The sequence below is a fragment of the Vanellus vanellus genome (assembly GCF_965231255.1).
Source record: "Vanellus vanellus genome assembly, chromosome: 12".
Taxonomy (NCBI): domain Eukaryota; kingdom Metazoa; phylum Chordata; class Aves; order Charadriiformes; family Charadriidae; genus Vanellus; species Vanellus vanellus.
Window position 1 is genome coordinate 1,214,949 of NC_138917.1, and position 24,259 is coordinate 1,239,207.

At 38.7% G+C, this 24,259-nt stretch overlaps 1 protein-coding gene across 1 annotated transcript in view; it reads right to left on the bottom strand.

The window, feature by feature from the left end:
• LOC309676867 (transcription initiation factor TFIID subunit 4-like) overlaps positions 1-24,259 on the bottom strand; it is a gene marked incomplete at its 5' end in the record, with an annotated part of 144,626 nt that overhangs the window by 119,180 nt on the left and 1,187 nt on the right. Inside the window, 6 exons of the mRNA XM_082489518.1 lie at positions 1,154-1,411; positions 3,283-3,372; positions 5,128-5,250; positions 6,124-6,351; positions 7,480-7,617; positions 20,426-20,598. Coding sequence (XP_082345644.1) covers positions 1,154-1,411; positions 3,283-3,372; positions 5,128-5,250; positions 6,124-6,351; positions 7,480-7,617; positions 20,426-20,598 — 1,010 coding nt within the window. The remainder of the gene's footprint in view (positions 1-1,153; positions 1,412-3,282; positions 3,373-5,127; positions 5,251-6,123; positions 6,352-7,479; positions 7,618-20,425; positions 20,599-24,259) is intronic.

Sequence of the window (24,259 nt, forward strand, 5' to 3'; positions counted from 1 at the left end):
CGAAGGTGCAAAATATCCAAACACTTCGTGTGCATTACAAAAGCCAGAATCCAAAGTCTTCGCATCTAAGATGTTCTCACACACTGAAACTGTGCCCACTAAAGGATGGTAAAATTATATTAATTTCATGTTACAGTTAGTAATTTAACTGCTAGACAGTATTCATAAGGTTCAAAAGACATGGCTCAGATGGCTCAGGCGTTTTCAGATTGTGCACTGCTCCTTTTAAATTAAAGCAAAATAAATACTCTCTCTCCGCATATCCTAAAAATTATGTATACCCTTTGTAGAGCCTGTAATCTCAAGGACAGATCACTGTAAGGTTTTACATGATCATATGTGCATTTCGGAATCTTTATAATATAAATTTTTACCAACTTGATACACCTTCTGGAACTTGCCAATTGGATTTTGAAACCTAAGTCAAGTACTTTACACGTACATACGCAGAAACCACAGACGAAGACACTCTTACATCTGCGCTTGAAGGATGGTAATGCCTGTATAAACTCAAGGCCTTGTAAAAATCTTAAACGTATTTTAATTACAACTGTAAACACACACGCAAGATCCTACACAACAGCGGGACACATTCACCAGTCTCGCAGTCAGTAGCCGGCCTTACTGATAGCGCCTTTGAGTCTAAGCACATACTACTCCAATATGCACAACAAGGATATATTTCAGTAAATAACAAAGTATTTGTAAACAAAACATGCTGCTACAGTACAGCTATTCTCCTACAAGATTTTACAACTGTGTGTAGAAGAGTTTATAACGAGACAGAGTTAATTTTAATGCAGACGAAACAAAGCGGCATACCTAATGACATACTAAAAATTATACTCTTGCCTGTAAGTCTTGAAAAGCTTTCTGTTCTACATTTGTAATTAACTCAAATTCCACTGTGCTTATACAACAATCACTGTATTCCAGACAAAAGGCCAAGAGCGTTCCTTCTTAAATTTAAGCTATGTTAGTAATGTCATCTGAACTAATGGTTGAACAGACATGTGAACTGCCATAAAATGAGGTACTACTATATCACAGAATACGATACAAACAAACAAAAAAGCATTTTTCCAAAACAAGCTGTAATAAAGATAATAAATTCAGTTTGTTAAGAAATTCTCTTTGATACTACAGTACCTACCAGTTGAGAACTCTGATTTGACTGTACCACCTTAACCTGAGGAGGCTGCACTGTATTTGATACAGAGACTGTGCAAATGTTGTTTGGTTGCCTTATTCCTATTGTCTGCGTTGTGACAACAGAGGAAATGCTTCCAGAGGCAGATTGAGGTATAACTTGAGATAGCTTGGTTTGTTGAAGTGACTGCTGAGACGGCTGTCCTTGCAAAACTGAATGTTGGCTATTCAGTAAAGATTGTCTCAATGCAGGTAGACTTTTCTAAAAACAGAAGAAATATTTATGAAATATCAAATTTAGCAGGTTGACAAAAAAGTATTTTGAAATTTGCGGTAAACATAATTAAAAGAATGCAGCTTTCTTCACAATTTTATCATGTGCTTATTCGTCAGAAAGAAGTAAGATTGAATGTATTTTGTAAGAGGGAAAGTTCGGCTTACATTTTTAATAACCTTTCCATTTGGATTTAGCAACCCTGGAGGTTTTCACGTGCCTTAATTCCACTGTAGCAATAAAATATAACACTCCCCTCCTCAAGACTATATCGAACTTGTACCTTAGGTCTTTGGAAGGGCAAAAAATGGAAATAGCCAAGGCAGAACCATAGGACCAACCCTATTCCCATTGCATGCTAGAAGAAGTAAGCTGCACCAATTTACTTCTGCTGACATGCCTCCAGTACCTAGAACGAGATGATTTAACTGTTGATGCCCTACAGCAATAGTTGTTTACTGTATTATTACTGATCTAATGTATTCTGACTGGATTAGAAAAGTGTACTATTGTATGCTTCATGTTCAGACCAGTTCAACCAAAAAATAGAGTTCTAAAAGGCTATACTGTACCTTCACGAATAAACTTTTTACTTTTTAAGTGGCAGTAGTGTTCTTTTGAAGTGCTCCCCCCGGGCAGCTGTTGAATGCAACAGTGTTTAGCCCAAGCTACTGTTCTTTCTAAACTTCTAATATTTATTTAAAAACTTAACGCCTGTTGCCAAGAAAGGACTTCAAAGAAAGTTAAACAAGTTAAAACTTATCGTGATGCTCGAAGTGACTGCAGTGTAAGAGCAGGAAAAGGCACAAATAAGGGTTAATGATAACTTGAAAAGGCAGAAGCAGGTGGAGAGAGTTCTGAAGGAAAGTTGAAGGGAGAGAAGAAAGAGAGAAAGTCTGCCCTAGACTGAGAAGATTTGGACTAGAAGAAAAAAAAATGCTTTTTAAATTATAGTTGTGGCTTTGTTGGGGCTTAATTAAACACGCTTTGTATGTTTGTATGTAAACTTGCATACGGAAGCTAGCGTAGCTAATGTGCAAGAAGCAATTAAAAGTGAAGTTCGCCCCCGTGTATACTAACTTAGGGCCCAACAATAAATCCATTTGGTATCACATTAGAACTTCTATTATAGATTAGTTCCAGATTACCAGTGGGATCAGCTAATCAATTATTTCAACAGCATTATCCAGTTTTGATTTCCATAATCACCGTTACACATGCATTGAAAGTTATCAATGACTCAAGTGTAGATCACAAAAAAAAATATGGAAAAAGCTTATTAAATTACTCAAAGTACTATATAGAAATAGCTTGTGAATCTTCCAAATCTTCACAAAAAATTACCTACTACCACATAAAAGTATACGCATTGTAACAGTAAAGGATCACTACAGAATAGACAACGGATGATTTTCAAACTAGGGAGTAACTGCTTTTTTTAGAGAAATCAAATTCCTACAACATTCTAGATCAGGGCTACTCAAGCAGTAAACTCCACATCAGCTCTGGACGACAAATAATTTTTTCTTAAACCTAAACCAAGGCCCCAAACACATGAGGTCTCCCTCCTGTCGGAAATCCCTATTCCTCACCATTCTGTCAAGCTGCCAGGGAGCAGCCGGCCGCCGCAGCGCACCGCCACAGCTCCCGGCCAGCGGGGCACAAAGCAGCACCTGGGGGGCTGACAGAGATGGAGCAACTTCCAGCCAAGATTTCAGCACAAACTGGCAGCACGAAGTAAAATTTGAGTAGTCCTGCTCTAGACAGGCAAAGCTAATTCCATTTAGAAAGTATATTCTAAAACTTAATGTATTGACGTTTGCATTGAAATAAACTGATCTAGACAATATTCACACTACCTTAAGGAAAGGTACAAGATATGGCTGAGGAGATGATTTGAGTTCCGATTGAAGGCGGCCTGTAAATTCTTCTGGATCAATCTTTGCATCCTTCAGAGGGAAGAAAAAAAAAAAAAATAAAAAACCAAGCATCAACAACTAGTTCAGTTGTTTGGCTGTTTTTTTTTCCAGGTAATATATATGTATACATCTCTAGCTAAACAGGCTACCGTACCAGGAAGACCTTTCAAAGCTCAAGTCCCTCATCTTCTCTGCATCTGTAAAATCCTTCTGTTAAGAGCTAATTTATGTATGTAACATGCCACTCACAGTTCAGGGAGCTCCCTTGGGGATGCACAATTTAAGACACGATGAGATCCCACAAACACTCGAGTCTTTTGGGGGATTCCATCCTCTTGCTAACATTTACATAGTGATTTCTTTTTTTTTCTTAAATATTAATAAAAAAAAAGTTATTGAAGTAACATTACAAACTATTATAAAATTTGTCAGCCCTTTTAATAAGAAAATATCTTTACTTAATTCCAAACCCAATGCTGAAGGTCCAATTTAACTTAGTAGTGTAAGTGTGTGTGTTTATCTATAAAACTATGCATGTAAAGCATATGCATATATAAAAAGTATACATATAAAATTTTCACCTATATAAAAGTGTGTATGTGTACATATGTGTATACACTCACAAAATATACACTTGTAAAGATATGAAATATATACTTTGTAGTTTATTTAGTAGTTAATACAGGAGACCTCTATAACACAGTTGTGTATTGTATATTTTATAATACTTCTAAATTATCATTAGTCACAATCTCAGGTTGTAATAAAAACATTTGTTACCTTTCCTGAACTGATACGGAACAAGAACAAAAACGAACCAAAACAACCTTCAATAAATATAGTTACTATATACATGTCTCATTACTTTATTTAAAATACTGTAAGTAGTTACCTTTACTTGGTTAATCTTTCTTAGTTTTCAAAATTTAAAATGAGTTTTTACTGGAACCAGTGAATATTATTGTTGAATGGCTTATACGCGAAAAAAAATCTTGGGCTTGTCTAAAAAAACCTAAACACGGGTTTCTCTGTCAATGAATTCAAAGAAATATCTATCAACTACTTTTAAATCCAAGTTCTTCATAGACTATATATAATTTATTTTAAGAGGCTTAACCATTTGTCCAGCTCCACAGTAACATCTGTCTGCAACACATTTATACAATTTGCTGAAACTTGTGTAGCACTGGAGACTACAGTAATTCAGACCTTCTCTGGACCAAAGGACTCTGTCCAGCTGAAACACAACTTGGCCTCTTGAAACCCACTTGCTCCGCACAGGGGCGCCTGTCTGCAGAACTGCTTGGACTCAGCAGCTCAGCAAAATGCTTTTCGTTCAGTCCCAGAAACTTCAAACCATGTTGTAGAGGCAAATATGTACGTTCATTCGGTGGTTAAAACATTTAATAGCTTCTTACCGTTTCAGAAAAGACCACAGTTTGGAGGAAAGGAAACTTAATGAATCGCCAAGGAAAAATCCTGTATTTCACTCTTGTTTTCTAAATGAACGACCAAAATATTATCCATCAAAACAAGAGTGTTTTTGACGAATGCACACTAATCACTTTGCTGCATTTCCCCTTTCAGAAACTAAGAGAAAGCCTACCTTTAACAGATTTTTGAAGATACGTAACGCACAGAATATTTGCTTTTTGACGTAGTCCAACGGCTTTCACTTACATTACAACAAAAAAAATTTGTTAAGATCAAAGCAATAGTTTTCAGCATCAGCAAATAACAAGCTTAATAGAAAACTGACAAAATGAAAGATAACTCAATATTTACCAACAAATCCTGAACCAGAGCTTTCACATTACGGGACGTTTCTGGAGACGGCGAATTATGAGAAGCAAGTTTTATAAGGGTAGCTAAAAAGTTTTTGCATTTTTTCACATTCTCTTGCATTTCCTGCAAAAAGACAAAGAAAACAAGTATCAGATCCATGCTATTTCCCAATCAAAGCATTTTCAACGCATGCTCTGATCACTATAAATAGGGAAAATGATGAAATTGTTCTAATTCAGGCAGGACATATTTGAAATACATCTGCAGCTATTTCACTATTGCTGCTAGTTCCCTGACATTTTCTTCCCTTCTTTATGTAACTGAACATCATACCTCGTGAATACTAACAAAAAGAAAAAAAAAAATCAATGAAAGAAATATATTCTTTTACAGTCTGCTTTGATAAAAATAACCTTAAATACAAGAAGTAACACAACAATTCGTCGGAGGTGCATTCTCCTTTGAGATGCCCAATACACAATGTTCCCCAAGCTATCTTAATTTGTTAAATTATTGATTCAGTATGGTTTTGTACAAAGTAGCTACAGCAGTAAAATCAAATTAGAAATAGTCTTCAAACATCATATCTAATCATTTCTTCATCAGTAGGAAAACAGACGCTTTAATTTTTTCAAGCCGTTATTTCTATATGGTGTAATTACTCCAAGAAACAGAAGTGTTACACTTCAGTATAACCAGTTTTGAGGCGCAGCACCATGATAATAATGAAGTCCATAGACTGAAGGTCTGATTGTTCTGTCTACGGAAACACAACTGACACACACGGCAGGATGGGGAAAGCTGACCACAAGCGTTCTTCCTCCCTCTCAGAATCTGTATCCCATTTAGCTGAAATGAGGGTAAGGGTTTCTTGTTCGTAAAGTATTTGTTCCATCACGGGAAACATGCTTGCACCAAGTTCTTTCTGCTTCTGAACAGACCTTAGAAGTTCATAAAGTACTAAGAAAACCAAGTATGTAGTATTTTAAAACTCACCTGTGATACAACGGTAGTTCCAGGTACGGGAGAGCTTGGTATGACCTGGGGCTGTGCTGGTACTTGGGCTGTTGTGTGAGGTGGAAGCGGCAGCCGAGGCTGACCCTGGGTTTGCGCTGAAGCTTGACTTTGTCCACCAGTAATTACTGCAGGTTGTTGAGCAGCTGATGTTCCAGTTGCTACTGTCGTCTTGAATAAATTTTGAGCATTCGTTGTAGCTACTGATACCTATTAATATTTTATATCGAAAAACGGGTAGTTATCTTTTAATTCTTTTACTCAACCGTAAAGTTCTTGAAAGCCTGACAAGAAAAACTTATTTCTGTTCAAATACACCATTACTGACAAAATGAAACCGTTGACTTGACTTACTTATTACCCTTTGTCACCCTTTACTGAACAGTGCAAGTCCTCATTTAAAGTTCTTTTGACTACAAAAATAAATGTACCACTAAAAAATGAGTTGCCATTATCCAGCCCTTTAAGATCACCACGATGACGTAACTTCTGTAACTCAGTTTTCTGTAAATCTGGCCCTCAATACAAACAAGTCAATGATCTGTGGTCACGTTACCAGGGTTACAACTACCAATACCCCCGTTACAGCTCAGACCCCGATGACACCAACTCACTAACACACCTTCCCAACCTCATCTGAACCCAGCAGCAGCACGTATGTTGCGGCACCAGTGCAAGGCCCCAGTGAACAAAACTGTCTTGGTCCTAGCTGGGCCACACGCAGAGACCGTGCTCCTCAACCTTGGATGGCTGGAAAGGTTATAAGGCTGCACAGAACACCATACAGTTAGCTCGGATACTTTATCTGACCTACTATGCCACCCATCCAAGTGCCAAAAAGCCTCAGGCAGACAGACTAAAGAGCCCAGCCAGGCAGCGTATCCCGCTGGGCAGGAGCTACCGGGAGCCAGCAGAGCTTTGCGCTGTCCCAGCATGGAGGCAGAGCACACCAGGCAGGCGACACCGCAGGGAATGTCCTGCACCCCGCGGCATCGGCAACGCAGCTGACACCACAGCACTCGACCAACGTAGTGCCGCATGTCCACCACTGGCATGGTATTTATGAGTACAGCTGATTCATGTTTTTACTTTAAAAATAAAAAAAAAAAAAGCTAAAACTGTATCTATACTACCCGCAAATTTTTTATCATCTAGGAAACAGCAGACAATTAGATCTGGGCTACCATCCGCACGACAGTCTGACTATCCAGTCATCATTAATTTCTGGGATTAGGCTTGCAATAAAAGAAAACATGAACATTAACTTCTGAAAAAACATGTAATTACACACATCCTTTTCCTCACCCGTCTTTTGCTTTTTATATTCTTGCGACTTACTGTGGTGTGCGAGAGAACGGAGCCCCCCGGCAGCGCCGCGGCAGACGTAGCACTGACTGGTGTAGCAGTTGACTGGACAACTTTGGCTTGTACTGGAAGTCCCAGGCGGACAGTAGATGTGGCTACAGAAGTTGGTTGCTAATAAAGGAAAAATAAGCATTTGGTGGTTTTTTTTCTCCATAGTAACTTGATATCCAAGACTTTTTAATAATAGCGATTACACGAGTAATGATTATTAATGCTGAAAAAACCCAAACCCAGTAATATGTTCTCAAATACATATTCACAAATAATGCAGAAATGACCTTTCTTATATTCAACAATGCTTGCAATATTTCTCCTCAAAGCTGTTTCTCACTCAGATGTGGGGAAAAGATTAGAAAAAATAGGATGTGACCTGCAAAAAATTGATGTATTATTTCAGTTGTAATATCTGCACGTCAGTATTCATCAATATTGGAGTTTATAATTGCCAGTAACACATATCGGTCATTTCAGTATTTACTGGCCTTTTCTAGTGCTTTTTCTTGAAGAAAATTAATATGGAGAGAAAACTCAGAGAGCAGAAAGATATTTTCAAAATAGTTTCAGATTAAATTATAGAGAAACTAACTTGCACAGACATGAAGTTAAGCATTTTGAGAATCTTTGTCACAGAAGGCGCACTCTGTAACTGGAGAGCAACTGGAATGTTAAGCGCAGACAAAGGAAAATGACTAGTTTGCAGCGTTTGCTCAGTAGCATACTCCACAACTCAAGAAATTTGCCTCATGCAGCAAACGTATTAATTGTTTTTGCAGTTTACTTTCATTGGGGAGAGAGATATTGAAATCTCTTATCATCATGTAAAAGGACAAGATTTAGGAATAAAACACATCACTAGGAAAGCTGTTATTTAATTCTACAGGAATGTAAATACCATTATGGAAGAAATACATCACACACTACGGCAATTATGACCAAAAGAGAATCAACCATTATTAACAATGGAGGCCCCACTGGTCTTTCATAACTTGCATCTATTAAGATTTGCATTCAAACACAGAGAAGACAAATTTCCTAAGTGGTGTGAGTAATAACTCATGGACAATATTGTTTCTCGCAAGATAAAACTAATTTTCCTTGATTTACATTTTGAGTTCTATGTCTCTATAATTAATATTTTTACAAGGAACGGCTTATTTTACATTCTTAGATTGTCTATTAAGCCTACATAAAATACTTCTTCAAAGAACACCCAGTATACTTAAGAGATCTCCAAAAAGAGGGGAGGCCCAGGCAGGCATTCAAAGCCTCAAGCACTCCTTACCAATCAGTCCAGCAACATCGTCTACTGGATATCAACCTTCTGTACTTGGGGAAAAAAAATAAAAAATCTACCTGACAGCTGAACAAAACCTTTTCTTTTTTGTTTGGAGAGCTTTCAAGATTTTTAAAACCCTGACTAGGGATGTCTTCCACACCGAGACAGCCTAGAGGCAGTAAACAGCATCGTCACGAATAGGTAGAATCGTCTGGTTTTTTGGAAGAAGGGGGATACAGGCTTTTTCTGGTTTTAAATACCATGCCTCTTTTCTCCATTGTAAAGAAGATCACTTGCTTTGATTTCCTTAAAATACTGGTTGAATTAAACTGTGTTTACCCGATGAGTGCTCGCATCTAAAAACATAAATACTGCGCATCTCGTCCATTCGCTCGCAAGGAGGGTTTGCAGCCTCGGGAGGCAGCACGCCCGTGGTCTCTGCCCGGTTCCCGGCAGAACGCGCTGCGGCGGTGAGGGCTCAGAGAGCGAGCGCACCTCCGGCCAGGCTCCTGGCAGCCGCTCGGTCCCACGAACCCGCAAAGGCGGAGCTCAGGCTGCTAGCTGGAGGATATTTTTTTTTGTTTCTCAGCTAATAAATGCCCACAGTTCATCACAGGAACATACTGGAAAACAAAACTGCATATAATTAAAATATGCAATGTCGGTGTCGTAACAGCGTTTTATCCAACTACGTACGCGATGCATTCCACACATAGTATTCCACCGTGTCAGACCACAGCAGCAAACTGTGCAACACCAAGCCTAAATTCACCATCAGTTTTAAAAATCAATAGTGATGAAAGCCTTTGATACAAAACGGCAGTAAAATCTATGCATATGTAGCATATGAAGAAAAAAGCCTTACTACCAAACAGCTGCAAACAAAGTAACGCAACAGTTTAGTAACTCATAAATGAGTTGGAGAAATCCAAAACTCATAAATGTTGAAAAGGTTAAGTAAGAGAGGAGCAGATGAAAAAACATAAGGAGGAACTAGCCTAGAGGAATTCTGAAGTATCACAGAAATGATCTTCAAATGACAGCTCCAGGTTGCCAGAAGACACTATGAGGACTTCCAACACAAACATTTCAAAAAGAACTCGTAGAAACTACTTAGAAACAAATAGCTGTGTTTTCTACCAAAGGAAAGCTGTAAACAGATCTCATGAGAAATCCACCAAAAAAAACCCACCCCAAAATTATCAACATTATATAAAAAAACCCACAACCCAATGTGTCAACCTCCTACTAGAACGATCTAAAAGAATTTATTAAGTTCTTTTAAAGAAAAACTGCTCAGGTTTGATATGATGCTATTAAATTCCAAAATTACCAAGAGAGACTTCAGAAGGAATATATTTTCAAATGTAACTATATTATTTTTGATTAGACACATCACATATTTTCACTTTTCCTAAATATATGAGGCTTTTTCCCCATACTGCGACATTCAGAGGCAGGAGACCACAACATAGACTCATTATGGCTGGAAAAGACCTTTCAGGTCACCAAGTCCCACCGTTATCTGTCTCTACCAGGCCCACTTCTAAACCATGTCCCTGAGCGCCGTATCTAGACGGCTTTTAAATACATCCAAGGGTGGCGATTCAGCCGCTTCCCTGGGCAGCCTGTGCCGGTCTTTGATAACCCTTTCAGTGTAGAAGTTTTTCCTAATGTCTAACCTAAACCTCCCCTGGCACAACTTGAGGCTTTTTCCTCTTGTCCTGTCAGCTGTAACGTGTGAGAAGAGACCAACATCCACTGCTCTACACCCTCCTTTCAGGTAGTTGCAGAAAGCGGTAAGGTCTCCCCTCAGCCTCCTTTTCTCCAGACTAAACAACCCCAAGTCCCTCAGCCGCTCTTCATAAGACTTATTCTCAAGACCTTTCAGCAGCTCCGTTGCCCTTCTCTGGACCCTCTCCAGCACCTCAATGTCCTTTTTATACTGCGGCGCCCAAAACTGAACACAGTCCTCAAGGTGCGGCCTCACCAGCGCTGAGTACAGTGGGACAATCACTTCTCCAGCCCTGATGGCCACATGACTGAGCACATTGGAGGGGGGGATGTCCCCGGCGCGAGCCCTGTGGAGGACGCAGGTGGCTCCACTCTGAGGGTGCAGCAAGGCACTTCCACAAAGGCAGTCAGCACACATCGTAACTGCTCAGGGAAGCAGCCAGCGCGGAATCGCTCCGTGTCCTGTAAATCCACTCCCTAAATAACTACACCTTAACTCTCCTACATCGACCTTCTCCCCAGAGCTCTGCGCACGTGAACAGCAAGGCAAAGCTCCAGGCATCAACACGAGTGAATCGCACGGTGCCTGCTGTGCACAAACACGCTGCCTCCGCGCTCGAAGGAACACACCAGGCTGCGTTTGAACAAGCGGGACACTCCAACGTGGAGAAAACACACCCAAACATCCAGGGACTACTTGTCACCGCCAAGGCAGGACTACACCAACCCTAGGGACTGCACTGTGCGCTCACCGCTCCATAAAATCAAGACCATTTAAAGGCCCACAGGTTAGTACACTGATGTACGTAAATCCCTGGGAGCAGGTTCGTGCTGTACTCGTGTTTTGCACTATAGTACCACCTACTGATGAAGGCTCAGGGCACCGGCAGCAGCCTCCGCACTGCAAAGCAAGAGTGCTTACCTGCAACAAGCGTGTTGCGTATGTCACGATCAGTCCTGTCAAAAAACTTGTCCACTACCAATCACAAAAGGAAGAAAGAAAAACATACGTTTGAACAAACGTTAACACAAAAGCAGGGGCAAGTTTATCATGATAGACATCGCAAGACTCCTTCCCCATGTCTGCCTTCCCATACAGGCCTTTGCCAGGTACCACGCAAAACTCAACTTTAGCAGAGTATGACCTTTAAGTTCAGATTTAAGTCTGCAAAATCTGAAATAAAACTCGATTTTATTTTTAATCGTTAATCCGGAAGACTTCTTGCGAACAAAATAGGCCATGCTAAGATGCCCTGATGCCTCAAACAATAAAAGACGGTGTTTAACAAAGAGAAAACTAAGGTGGGATCGCAGACGCTGGCAGAAGCATAGGCTAAAGGTCAAATCTGCTAGCTCATTTTAGAGAAAATAATGTATACAACCTTTCTTACAGGTATGGCTGGTAGCTCTACCTATGATTAAGGTATCATAACACTCCCCATTATTAAACTCTGTTTTCCGAAACTTAAATTTCTGTCAGATTTCTGAAGAGTTCATGGAGAAACCTCACATGCTTATTGACTGCCTCTCAATTCTTTTGGTTATGGTTCATCTGGAACATGCACTTAAATGTCAGTTGCAGAGCAATTTGTATGTCAGGGATGTGATTTTTTTCACTCTAGTAAAAATACAGCCAAATTGAGCCAAAGCACTAACCCTTTAAAAACTTGACATTTGCACACAATTGCAGAAAGTGCCTGGAGGCAGAAACTCTAACAAGCCAGCCAACACAGGCAGAACCTTCATTGCCACCACAGTTCTGGGACACCACAGCATCAGAATTCAAAGCAGGGAGATGCTGCTGTGCTCCTCACGTGTGTGACATCCCTTTTGGGTTCATGAACTAGAAGAACACCAGGGGAGGAAGACACAGGTCTGGGAGCAATTAGACAAGATAGGCAGAGGAGCTTGGGGCCAGCAAAGAAAACCTTCAGAAACGAGGGGTTCTAAGTCCAAATCCCTACCTCTGAAGTCTCAGCATCCTGCTGGTGTTAGCAAATACCTACATAATCCACTATTGAAGTACTTGCTCGTTCTCTGGTGAAGTGGCTGGTCCAGCTATAGCCACTAGGATTCATCCGAAGAATCCGGTGGATAAAAAGCAGCTGAGTTTTGGCTCAACAATTAGATTCCACCCCTGCCTCAACTGGTCAGTGCCCGTGCTGCATGCAAATACAGATAACCTATTGTAATCAATGATCTTATGCCATGTGAGTGGACAACTTGAAATGCAGGGTGTGTGACCAGGAGTGGGCATGGCTGCAACTGAAGACAATGAAAAACTGAAGACAAAAAATTAACCAGTATTTTTAATTTAGTATTTTAAATAGAGACAATTAGGTTCTGTTTTCTACTTACAAAAAGAGGGTAATAATCCCCTTAACTGCATTGTTGAGAAAGTTGTTACAGGGATAAGCTTCACAAAAAAAACCTGCTTGGTTATTAATTCCAACTTCAGAGGGGGACTTAGATAATATGCAGCAAATAAGCCTGAAGCAAAAACTGAACAGTGGAGAGAAAAAAAAAAAAAAAAGTATTACATAATTCTTCATTAATTAAGACTGTCCAGCCTACACACTGTAGAAATTAAAAATAACAGAAGTATGTGGTCATGTAGCATAATGCATATGCACATGGGAGCCACTATTAGATTGCTCGGGAACCTCCTTTATAGCATCCCTGACCTTTGCATGTTGGATTTGACAGCCTTCCTAATGCTTGAGTGTTTTCTAAGGAGTTTAAAAAGATATGTTAATGCTATGAAAATGTAAACAGTAGAATTTGTAAGTAGTAAGAACTTACTGTCTGCTTATACAGAAAAGATTCACTCACCATGAAGAAAAGGAAGGAAAATGGTTTCGTGGTTACAGCATAGCCAAGACCACACATTTTTTACTTTCTCTGGCCTTTCAACCTACCTGCCCTGCTAACACAAACGTCTTCTCCAGAATATTGCACAAGAAGCCCAAAAACTGTCTATACAAAAAAAATAGTACAGAATAGCTTATTTGATAACAGTGGTAATGCCCCTCAGGCAACAACAAAGATTTATCTATTTGCTTGAAATTTCTGCAAAAAGTAAAATAAGCACTTGTCAGAAAAGCAGAAAGGATGTGGAAAAACAGAAAGAAACAAAAAATAAGAGGAGAGAGATCAATAAACAAGAAAAAAAATACCAAAACTGAAACATGACATTAAAATACAAACACTGCTGAAAACACAGGCATAGCGTTTTATCGGAGCTATCTCAGATTTGAAAGGCTCTGCTTTAGCAAGAACAGCTTGGAAAACGTCAGCCAAGTTTAGACCTGCTCTCAACATCACGTGTGATGGCAAAGACTAAGCTGCTCTTGTCTGCATTAAGCACATCTCATAGCAAAAATACAGCCACTTCCAGAGCAGGTGATTCAGCACTCTTCACAAGTTCAAATGACACTTTTTTTCATTTTAAAAAAATATGGTAAAGTGAAACTTAACAGAAGGTGAATATCAAAACACAGAAAACAAGTACGTTTATATCACCAACTTGAAATTCTGAAGAGAAAAAGTTAGAAAAATGCCTAAAGCAAGAAAAAGCAAAGCTAGAAAAGAATTGTCATTTTCTTAAAAATACACCCATATATACCGATTGGATTATTTATGCAATAAAAAGAAAACTCAAGTGATTGGGAATCATATTTGGAGCAGAAGAATTGTTAAATAGCCCACTTACGTACCTAAATATTTGGATAAACCATCACACTTTACACAACTTCACACTGCCTTTTCTGATTGCTAAAAATATACAAAGCAACTTAATGCTGGAAAAGACATTTTGAATCAAATTTGAAACAAAACCATTAGTAAACTCTAAGACCAAATCCATTTTCAGCAGCAGTCTCATGAAAATTCCGACATAGACTATTTCACCCAATTTGTAAATTCTGGTAACAGGTGCTCCGTAATGAAATATTACGGGCCAGGCTAAGACTGGTCTTTCCTATATAACACTCATTTTCTATTCTTGGCATACACCGGCACTTTAATTTTGTAACTAACATAAAATAATTTTAATTAAAAATAATTTAAAATAAGTAACTTATTTTTGCTTTTTGGTTATGAATGTGAACCCAACCGGGTATTAAGAAACCAGCAAACAAAACCTGCATCAAAAGCATGAAAAGCCGTAAACTGTACAAACGAAAACTGTAGCTAAACAAAAGAAACTCACCAAAGCAAAACTAGATGGCAGCACCTACCTATTTTTCATAATCTCACAAGTATAAGCTTCAAAACAAGATACAGGGGTAAAAATATAATGCAATCTAAATAAACCGTTTTAAAAAGACTTCTGAATTTGCTTGTTACCTCTGAAGAATATAGTAATGCAAGCAAACCCACGCTTATTTGACCTGCTTGTAATACAAGAATCCAGAACAAAATTTTTCTAAGGTCAACCGAAGTTCTATCAAATGATAGCTTGTTTCCTAAAAATCCTGTACCTTAACTAAGATCCTGTAACAGGTAAAATTTTGGCAACACTAATCGCTTTTTAATATTCAGCTAAAATTAATATCAATCAAAAACTAAAAGGAAACTGAAGTCATGAAAGAAGAGAAAATTGTTCAACTAAAATTATGCAGTAAACTCAACCCAATGTTTGCTTTAAACATCCAAATATTTATTTCATTAAATGTGTTTTTTTCAAATAAGCATGTTATCACTGAAAATGTATTCACAGTACAACAAAATCGCACTTCTTAACGCATCAAAACATTATAATAATCTTCTGTAAGACTAAGTACTTCCATATAAAACATAGGATACCAATTTAAAAAAGTCAAGCCTCTGGTAGCTGCACCAAGAAGATGAATTTATATTCACAATCTGAAAAATGTTTTGGCTTTATATACCTGAATATTCTGCAATATCCTTTCCCTAAAAAATACAGTGTAGTTAGCTATAGTTAATATCCCCCCATTGTAGTCCTCTACAACCTTATAACTGGACCTAAACTGAAACTATTTTAGGGTACAATTGTGCCTATTCATGCTTTTCTTGAATATTTTACTTAAAGAAACCAGAAAGACTGTAAATGTAAAAGATCATGGAAATACCAAGTCCACCTTCCTATTACAGGTACTTCTCTCAATTACTGCTTTCTCTGCACTATTCTGTTCCCTTCCTATTCTGATTCTTGTGACTGAATGCATTTCACTACTTCGGACTCTGTGCTTCAGCCACTGTCCACCCTTTTGGCACACATGCCCGTGCTCCAGCGCCTTTGACTTTGGCATTAAACTGAGCAGAACTGAGACCCTCCCTACAAGGTACTTGCTTATCCTGATTAGCCAGTTTTCCAGAATTCCACCAGGAATTGAAAACAAGCTCGTTTTATTCATATTTTACACAGCAACAATTGAGAGGAGCATAAGCAGACGTCTAATCAAAGATTACCCCACCTAAGAGTTGAGACAAGAACCCAAACCTTCCTTCCAAAATGGATTTGCCTATCTTCTTCCAAGAATCTAACGCAAAACTGTCCCCAAAGAGGTAGTACATTTGCTTACATCCTCTACTCCTAAAAGCTGCAAAAAATGAGAGAAAGGTATTAAAAACAGCAGAAGTGAAACAATAACTTACATGGCAAAGCCAAGCACTCCAGATGTAAGAAACATCAGATTTAAGTTTGCTGCGCAACGTCAATGGTGTGCCTTGATTGCCCAGCTGAAGCTTTTATCTTTGCGCGTTTATCATGCAAAGACTGTAATACAGTGCACATGTACAGAAGAGATTAATGTAGGATGAAAGGGAAGTTACGTATCTTAATCTTTCTGAACTTTTGTGTTCGGCACTGCAATCAAAATGTATTTTTTTTTAACTTGGGAAGAGGGATGGTTATATCAGTTCCCTACAAAGGTAAATACTACTGTATACAGACATTTAACTTCTGAACCTTCAGCAATGCAACATGTAAGGACAGAGCGACTGTCTTCGAGGAAAGCATTATCCTCAGCCCAGATACTAAATCCTAAGGGAAAACAGAGTACGCTTACTCCATTTCAGTGGCTTCCATCGCTCCTAGAGAAAGGGCGCTTCTTCCTCACACACCGTCCTGCGTCTAAGCCCATCCACTGAAGCTAGAGGAATTTTCATGGGAAGCCCGATTTCGTTTTCCTCCCAAATAATTGGGAGGAGATTTATCAAACGATGGCCCTGGGATATGGGAAGAAAATCTTATACTATCGGGCTGCAGAAGTCTGTTAGAATCTGGACACCTCTGTATGTATCAATCAAGGCAAATCTCATTTAAGAACAGTTAAAACATTTCCTTACTTTCCTCTCCTCCTTTTCTGAGAGTGAAGGAGAAATTACTTAGTTGTCGAGGGGAGAGATTCAAAGACCTTTCAAATTTAGATGGACACTTTGGGTAATTTTTCAGACTATCTTTCCTGTAGTTTTTAAAAACGTAATTCATAATTCATTTTATATTCTCCAGTTATCACTCTCGACACTTCTTAATGAGTTGCCAAAAGTAACTGCCAGCTTTTGCAATTTCTTTGGCACGTTATTTAATAACCTGTGTTCTACATCTAACGACATAGCTCACAGCACACTTTCTTAACACAATAATTATCTAAAGTGTATATACAAATTAACTATAACATTGAAAACAATCACTTAGCTGCACAACTTTGGACACTGGCTAAAAATTAGGACAATCTGAAGAAAAGCAACCATAACACCTACGAACCATGAAAGCTATGGCTTTTCTGAGACAGATCATATGTTCTTCGTAGTGGGATGCTATTTCCTAGAATGCTACGGCAGTCTGCAAATTTCCACCTGCATAGACTTTCTACAGAGGCAAAGGTAGAGTAAAACACAAATTCAGTGACTGAAGCACATCACTAAATTCTACATATTTAAAGCACCCTGCATTTTAAGCCAAATAAAGCTATCTTAAAATAACTGAACAAAAGCATAATACTAAACTTAGTGAGCTCTGCACAGTAAAATAACAATCATTCCACTGACCTACTGGAGAGAGAGGTATTTGATGCTCTAGAGGTTAAAACCACATAGCCTGCAATGTTCATCACTTGCAAAATATTTCACAGGACTCAAGCAATTGATGTTCATATGCTGTCTGTCTTGAGCTAATGACACACAATATTTCTGTGTTTCAGTCACAGTGGAGACTAGGACTTTTGAATATTATACTTTACAGACACAAAAACATATGGCACTCTTTTCTATACATTTTAAATTTCTACTGAGCATTTTAATTGACAGAATTTAGCTTTCTGACACGTCAGAATTTGATTCTGAAAGAAAAATGTCGAATTATAAACTCACTGAAAAAATTATTTTTCAGTACACAATTTCCTAACTTTCTGCATTTTAGAACTTGATCCTTTTTCTTGACGAATTATATACAATCAAACAAATAACTGACACTTCTAAAACCTTAGCATAATATTTGTCATTGGACATTTCCCCCAGAAAACCAACGACTAGTGTCTGGTTATAAACCGTCCACCTAATGAAATAAAAGTCTAGTGTCTCGTTCTGATATGATACACCCTTAAAATTTAAACCTTTACAAGCTGGTTTTAAAAGGCTGTCAACCATCATTTTTAAGGAACACTCTAAGGTCGGACATATATAAAACATAAGCACTGTAGAAATGAACCAAGAGTCTGCAGACCACATGCAGGGTCATGGAAGGTCAGTGTACACTTCCCAAGGACAATATTAATTATTTCTTATCCTTGCTAATTACAACCGATAAAGAAATGATGCGGTACAGTTTGGGCAGCTACCACAAAGATCTGTCAAAGGAGATGAATTCTGACAAGCTACAATACCGTGCTTCTAATCCCACCACACTAAAATAATCCAGCTTTTGCATCCTGTAAGACATCTATCATTCATAAGGCCTCGCTGGTCTCCTCTATCCTCTACCAGCTCATTAGCACTAACAAGTGTAAAGGAACGTTTATGATGCAGTGGGGTATTTATCCGTGCGCACATCTTAAGGCTGACTTTGGGATCCAAACTCCAGTCCTCTAATAAAGACTGTACGCGCACAGCCAAGCACTCGCTCTACATTTTTCTATGCTTCCTAAGATTCTATGTACAACAAAGGTGCATTCCACAAACACTTTCAAACTACAGACTATTTGTTAATATTGAATTTGCTATGAATGTTTCCAGTCTGAATTTCAATTCTGTATGCTGGCCACAGCAGTTAAAGTTACTTGAAAACTAACTCTGAAACAGAAACAGCTCGAACGAACTCATTTTAACAGACCGAGATCATACTCTTGCTACAGTTCTACCCCACAATTTCTGTTTTGCATTTACGCACTTCTCTCAGGATGGGTTGCTAGAACATGTGCTATACAGTCCCTTCTAGTCAGGACTAAAGAACTGATTGTACTTATTTACAAAGGAAGCCCCAAACAACCAAAGACAGTCATACAAACTGAAAAGAAGAACTTGTCTGGTTTTTGTTGTTGTCAAACTAGTAAAATAAATCTCAAAATTAACACAGGCTTATCTCTGCATTTATTCTTCCTGAAATACATTTATCTTCGAAGGCTTCTACAAGTCTTCTTATCCTTCCAGATATCACAACTTTAAACAGCTGCCTTTTCTGCAAAGAGTTCTTTTACAAATTCCACCCAATACTGCACTTACCTCTTCTCTGAGAGCATAAGGTTGCTCAAGTGTTTTCAGGCTTTTATTTACATCTTTCCTGAGATACAGTCCATGGAGCTACAATCCTACTAGTGACACTCATTTCTAAAACTTACATTCTAGTTGGCTACTCTGTGGTTTAGATTGCCTCACGTTAGCAGTTTTATTTTCAAGTCCCCAATTTCATTCTGGCTTCCTTTTCTTCTGAGAAGTTTATCACTGCTTTCAGTTTTGAATTAAATTTAATAATCTTTTAGGCTATAAATATGGTGTAATGCGCAAAGCATATAATGGGACAGTAACCAAATGTTAAACACTGGGAAACACGTTTACATTATTTCAAGCAACCTATCCAACAATCAATAAAAAAATTATAAAGACACGGTCTTCATCTCTTTCCACTCAGAATTACTTATCACTTCTGCAGAAAAAGACCTTAGGCAACACTACCTTAAAATCTGCCTATTATTATTATGGCACAGCTGCCCTGTACCAAGATGTTTGCCCCTACATTTCAGCGCGGCAGTTCAGCTCTAGCCCCAAATGGCCCAAAGCTAAACAGCCTCCCTACAAAATTTTAAACTAATGCAGCCTACCAAATAATTTAAAAAACAATGCACCTTCACCCTTGAAAATAAATCAGTTCCGAGTTGAAAGAAACACAATCCACTGAAGAGTTTGGGGTAGGAAAGCACACTATCCTGTCAATCCATATAAAAAAGGAAACGTAGTCATAACACAGACAAAACTTCAAGTGTAGACAGATCACCCCTAGAGGTGAATCAAAGGAGTCAAATCTTTCTTTTGAATAAGTATATTAGAAAACTTAATTATTGCAAATCCTGTATTGAATGTGCTTGGCTTTTTCTTTTCCAATTCCTGGCAAAATCTAGCCGTGCCGTGCATCCCTGCAGCATGCTGGGATATCACAATGCTGCTGAACCAGTGGTACAGAGCCCAGACGATGTCTGGCGAAGGCTGAGCCTTCTAGCCTCCAACCATCTCACAGTCTGAACAAGAGAGACTCTATAAAGTAGATTTTTTCCTGAAATACAAAAAAAAAAAACCTAGGCCTCAGAAAATAAACTGTGTTTTAATAAGGATTTCCTGTTCTCACAACCAAAAAGAGGAGGAAACTACACTTTCAAAAAACACGAGTGAATAAAGTGCAAGACAGAGGAAAACATGATGCACAAAAGCAAAGTGAAATCAAGCCAGACATACCTGAGTTGTTGACAGGCGAAAAACGGGGCCAGTTGTGGGCACTGAAAGCCGAGGCGAGATGCTGGTAGGACCTTGTCCCTGCGTTTGTACTTGAGCCTGCATTTGAGCCTGCGCCAGAGCCTGCTGAGGCACCATCACAAGCTGTCCAGCATCCGTGCGCACCAAGACCATACCTAAGGAGAACAAAGTACAGTAACTATAGAATAAAGAGTAACATGAAGAATTATATATAAAGAACTATCTAACTACAGACTAAAATAACATATAGCACTGTACTTTTGTTCTTAATACCATTTTTTTTAATTCTGTTGAAGTATGAGATTTTATTTCAAAGAAGAAAAGGAGCCCCTCCCAGCAGACAAACATTAATGCCCAATTCAGTTTGGAATTCAAATAACTGTAGTTTAGGGATAACAGTGACGAAAAAAAAAGGTTACTTGAGTGTATAGGCGTACAGCAACTTTCAGCAGTCTAGCCAGTGTCAGCAGAATAAAATTAGAAAGAAATATTCATTAAAAGTAAACTATAACAACGATCCAGCAGCTGAGAACCGAATTCAGTATGAACATACCGGGGACGATGACACCAGAGCTTTACAAAAACAACAGCTTTAGGGGATGAGCACATGCAAATATTAGGCCAGACACACTTCTGAGTATACAATATTTGAGATTTAGTTAATTGTCGAGTATGAACACACGGATTTATTTGGCACCCACCACCACTGTATTGGGAGGCACGACCTGTGGTTTAGATGTCAAGAAAAAATACCGTCATACCCAGAGAACCAACACAGCTACTCCTCAGCACAAAATGATACAAGTGCAGACACTTCAGGAAAACACCAGAGGAATTGTTTTCAAATTAAGAGAGTACTTGGGGCAAGTACTAAGTTCCTAAGACCTTCTGGAAGTAAATGGTAATACTTTCAGATTATTTTCTAGTAACACTTGTCACAAACAGAGGCCTTCTACACAACACAGCCAGACATTAAGTTTTGCCCTAAGTGTAACTTAGTTTTTGGCAATCAGCAGGATAGAAAAACTTTTCTGAAGTTTTCCGCAATCAGCAGGACAGAAAAGGGGAGACAGCAGTTAAGTTGGTCCCTGGCTCACCTGCAGCTTCACGCTTACTCAAGATCACCGCAAAGCACATGATGTGCTTCCTCTCGTTCTCTCCGCCTTAAGAAGCAGTTCCCCAAACCAGATTATTTTACAAGAATTTCCAAGTTAGTCCCAGAACACATTTTAATAATGTAACCTAGAGAGGATACAACGGGTCTCTAAACAGAAAAAACATCTTGCCTGTCACCGGAGAACCCAAAAATAAGGATCTAGGAGGTCAACTTTTATTCTGTTGATAAAGTCAGTAGACATTGTTTCTGCAACTTATTTCTATGTGCAAACTACTTCATATATCTTTCTTAACTTTTTAAGGGAAAATAAAGAAAGTAAAAGTTTAGATCCACTTTTAATTATTAGCTTCCCAGAAAAAAAAAAAAAAAACACCTCCGTAAATGGACACTGTTTGCAACATATCGTGAGGATAAAGAAATTTGAACAGTATTCTATCAAGCAAGGCACAAATTGCAAATGTACCTTGTGCCAAGGAAGTCTTTCTGTGTCTGACACAGAAAAACAAATCCCAATCCTGGGACGAACCTGTAAGGGAACTGCAGCACCAATAAAAGCTCTCACTCACGGAGTCTTAGGTGCTCCCAGCCAACCATCGCTGCCAAAAGCACAAAGAGAAGGCTAATTTCTGCCACTACAAACTAAGGACTTGTGGAAATCAAGCTTTAAGGTAAAAGACACAGAGAGCTACAGCACGGACCACATCTAAGAGGTATGATCCTAACTCTCTTCCAAAGCCCAGAGAGTAATCTTTAAAAGAAGAGTTGGGGGAAATAATAAATAAATAAACTCCACACACACCATAAAAATTCTTTAAAAAGATAGTATTTTTGGTTCACTAGCCTTTCAAGCACCAAACCTCTGGGTTTATATGCGTAGAAAATTCTGTAAGCAGATGATATATTTGATATATGCCGTTCCTAAACCATCTGGACACACAAAAATGAGTCCATTGCCAACTGGCCAAACAGGTATCACTTCTCTGATTATGCTGCGAACCTCGTACAAAAAATCCTCATAGGATAATGCCTACCATGCATTAAAACGTGCTCTATTTGCATTACACTGATGTACAGGTGTTTTGTTAATTTATCTTCCAATTTTCTAAAACTCATCCTGAATAAAAAAAAAATTGAATGGAATAGACAAATTAATTGCAACACATGTCAGACAGTTGCAAAAAAAGTTGCAGACATAATTACCACTATAGATGCATAAATGTTCACATATTAATACAATGTTTTAATTTAGTTTGGATGACTTAAAATTTCTTTTACTGAACTTATGTACAAATTAGAATCTGGTTAAATTATGAGATTAGTTTTTCTTTACTCTCAGCCACGTAAAGATGAAATATATAAGTTATGAATATTATACGCTAAAATAACCTGTTCTCAAAAATTGATTCTAAATTTCTGCTTTGGACAGAAGTTTACAATATGGGAGTTTCAAAATTAATTATAAACGATCCACTAATTTAAAGATTAAAAGCTCAATAACAACATATTTTATGAATACCTTCATCTTAGAACATACTATCTTTATGTTAACGCAAATTTTAATGGATTTCAAACTATCTTTTAATAAAAGAAAATTACAACTTTTTGCAGTATTATTTTCATAACATTTTCTAAACTTTGGACCACATTGCTTTTAAGGGCTCCGCTTTCCTTGTCTGTTTGAAAATTAAGTAGCAGAACAAAGTATTGACACAATAAACTTCAAAAACTGTAGGCAAAGTTATGATAAACATTATCATGTGTATATTCATTATCAAACAGATTAAGAACAGGAAATCTAAGGCTAAAGGCACTAATTGAGTCGGAATAGCGGCCTCTTCTCTGTTCGAAGTTGCTTAGGTCTTCGTGAAACCGTGGAGCTTTACCTGGTTGGAGCATCAGAATTTGGAGCAGGAGTTTCACGAACTATGGCCAAAGACACATCTACTAAAAGTCCGCTGTGAAGCGAGCTGCTGCACCATCACCCTTCTGCCCCGCTTATCTGAGCTAACAACGATCAACTATTTCAAGAAGCATGGTGGAAGAAATGAGTTATTTCAGACTGCGTAATCGTCTCCTAAATCAAGAGGGCACAAAGTTACCAACTTTTTGCAACATGAAAATCCGCGTAGGGGACCACAGACCCCTTCAAAATTTCAGCAGATGCACTAGAGTTGAGTCGGAATGGTGAGGATGAGGGGACGCTGTCTGGGGCAGCCGGCAGCCTTCCCAGACTGACATTTTTAGCAATTAAAGTCAAGAAACTGAAAGAATAGAGAGAACGTAACGGTTACTTGAGCGTTCGGAATAAAATCCGGCGATATAGAGACTGCCCAGGCGCTGTGGAGAACGCCACCATCGCGCTTACTGAAACGAACCATTCTAGATTAAATTACCCAAATTAGCCTGCACCTTGCCGCCCAAGTCATGGCGGAAGACGCTCTTTGAAGGAGGAAAACTTTTCAAGACTTATCAAGAGCAAAGCGGAAAGCAGAATAATTTTATAAGCGTTTTGAAGGGCTCCAACAACTTACCGTGACTGCTGCTCGGGCCCGAACACCAAAGTAACTCATCAACCAACTGCCATAATTAGTTGGCGCTACCACCCGCCCGTCCCGTCCCAATTACACCCTCATTAACGGCAGCCCGCGCGTCAGCCGTCGCCCTCAGGACAGGTGGCTCCTTCTTGTCCTTTCCAGCAC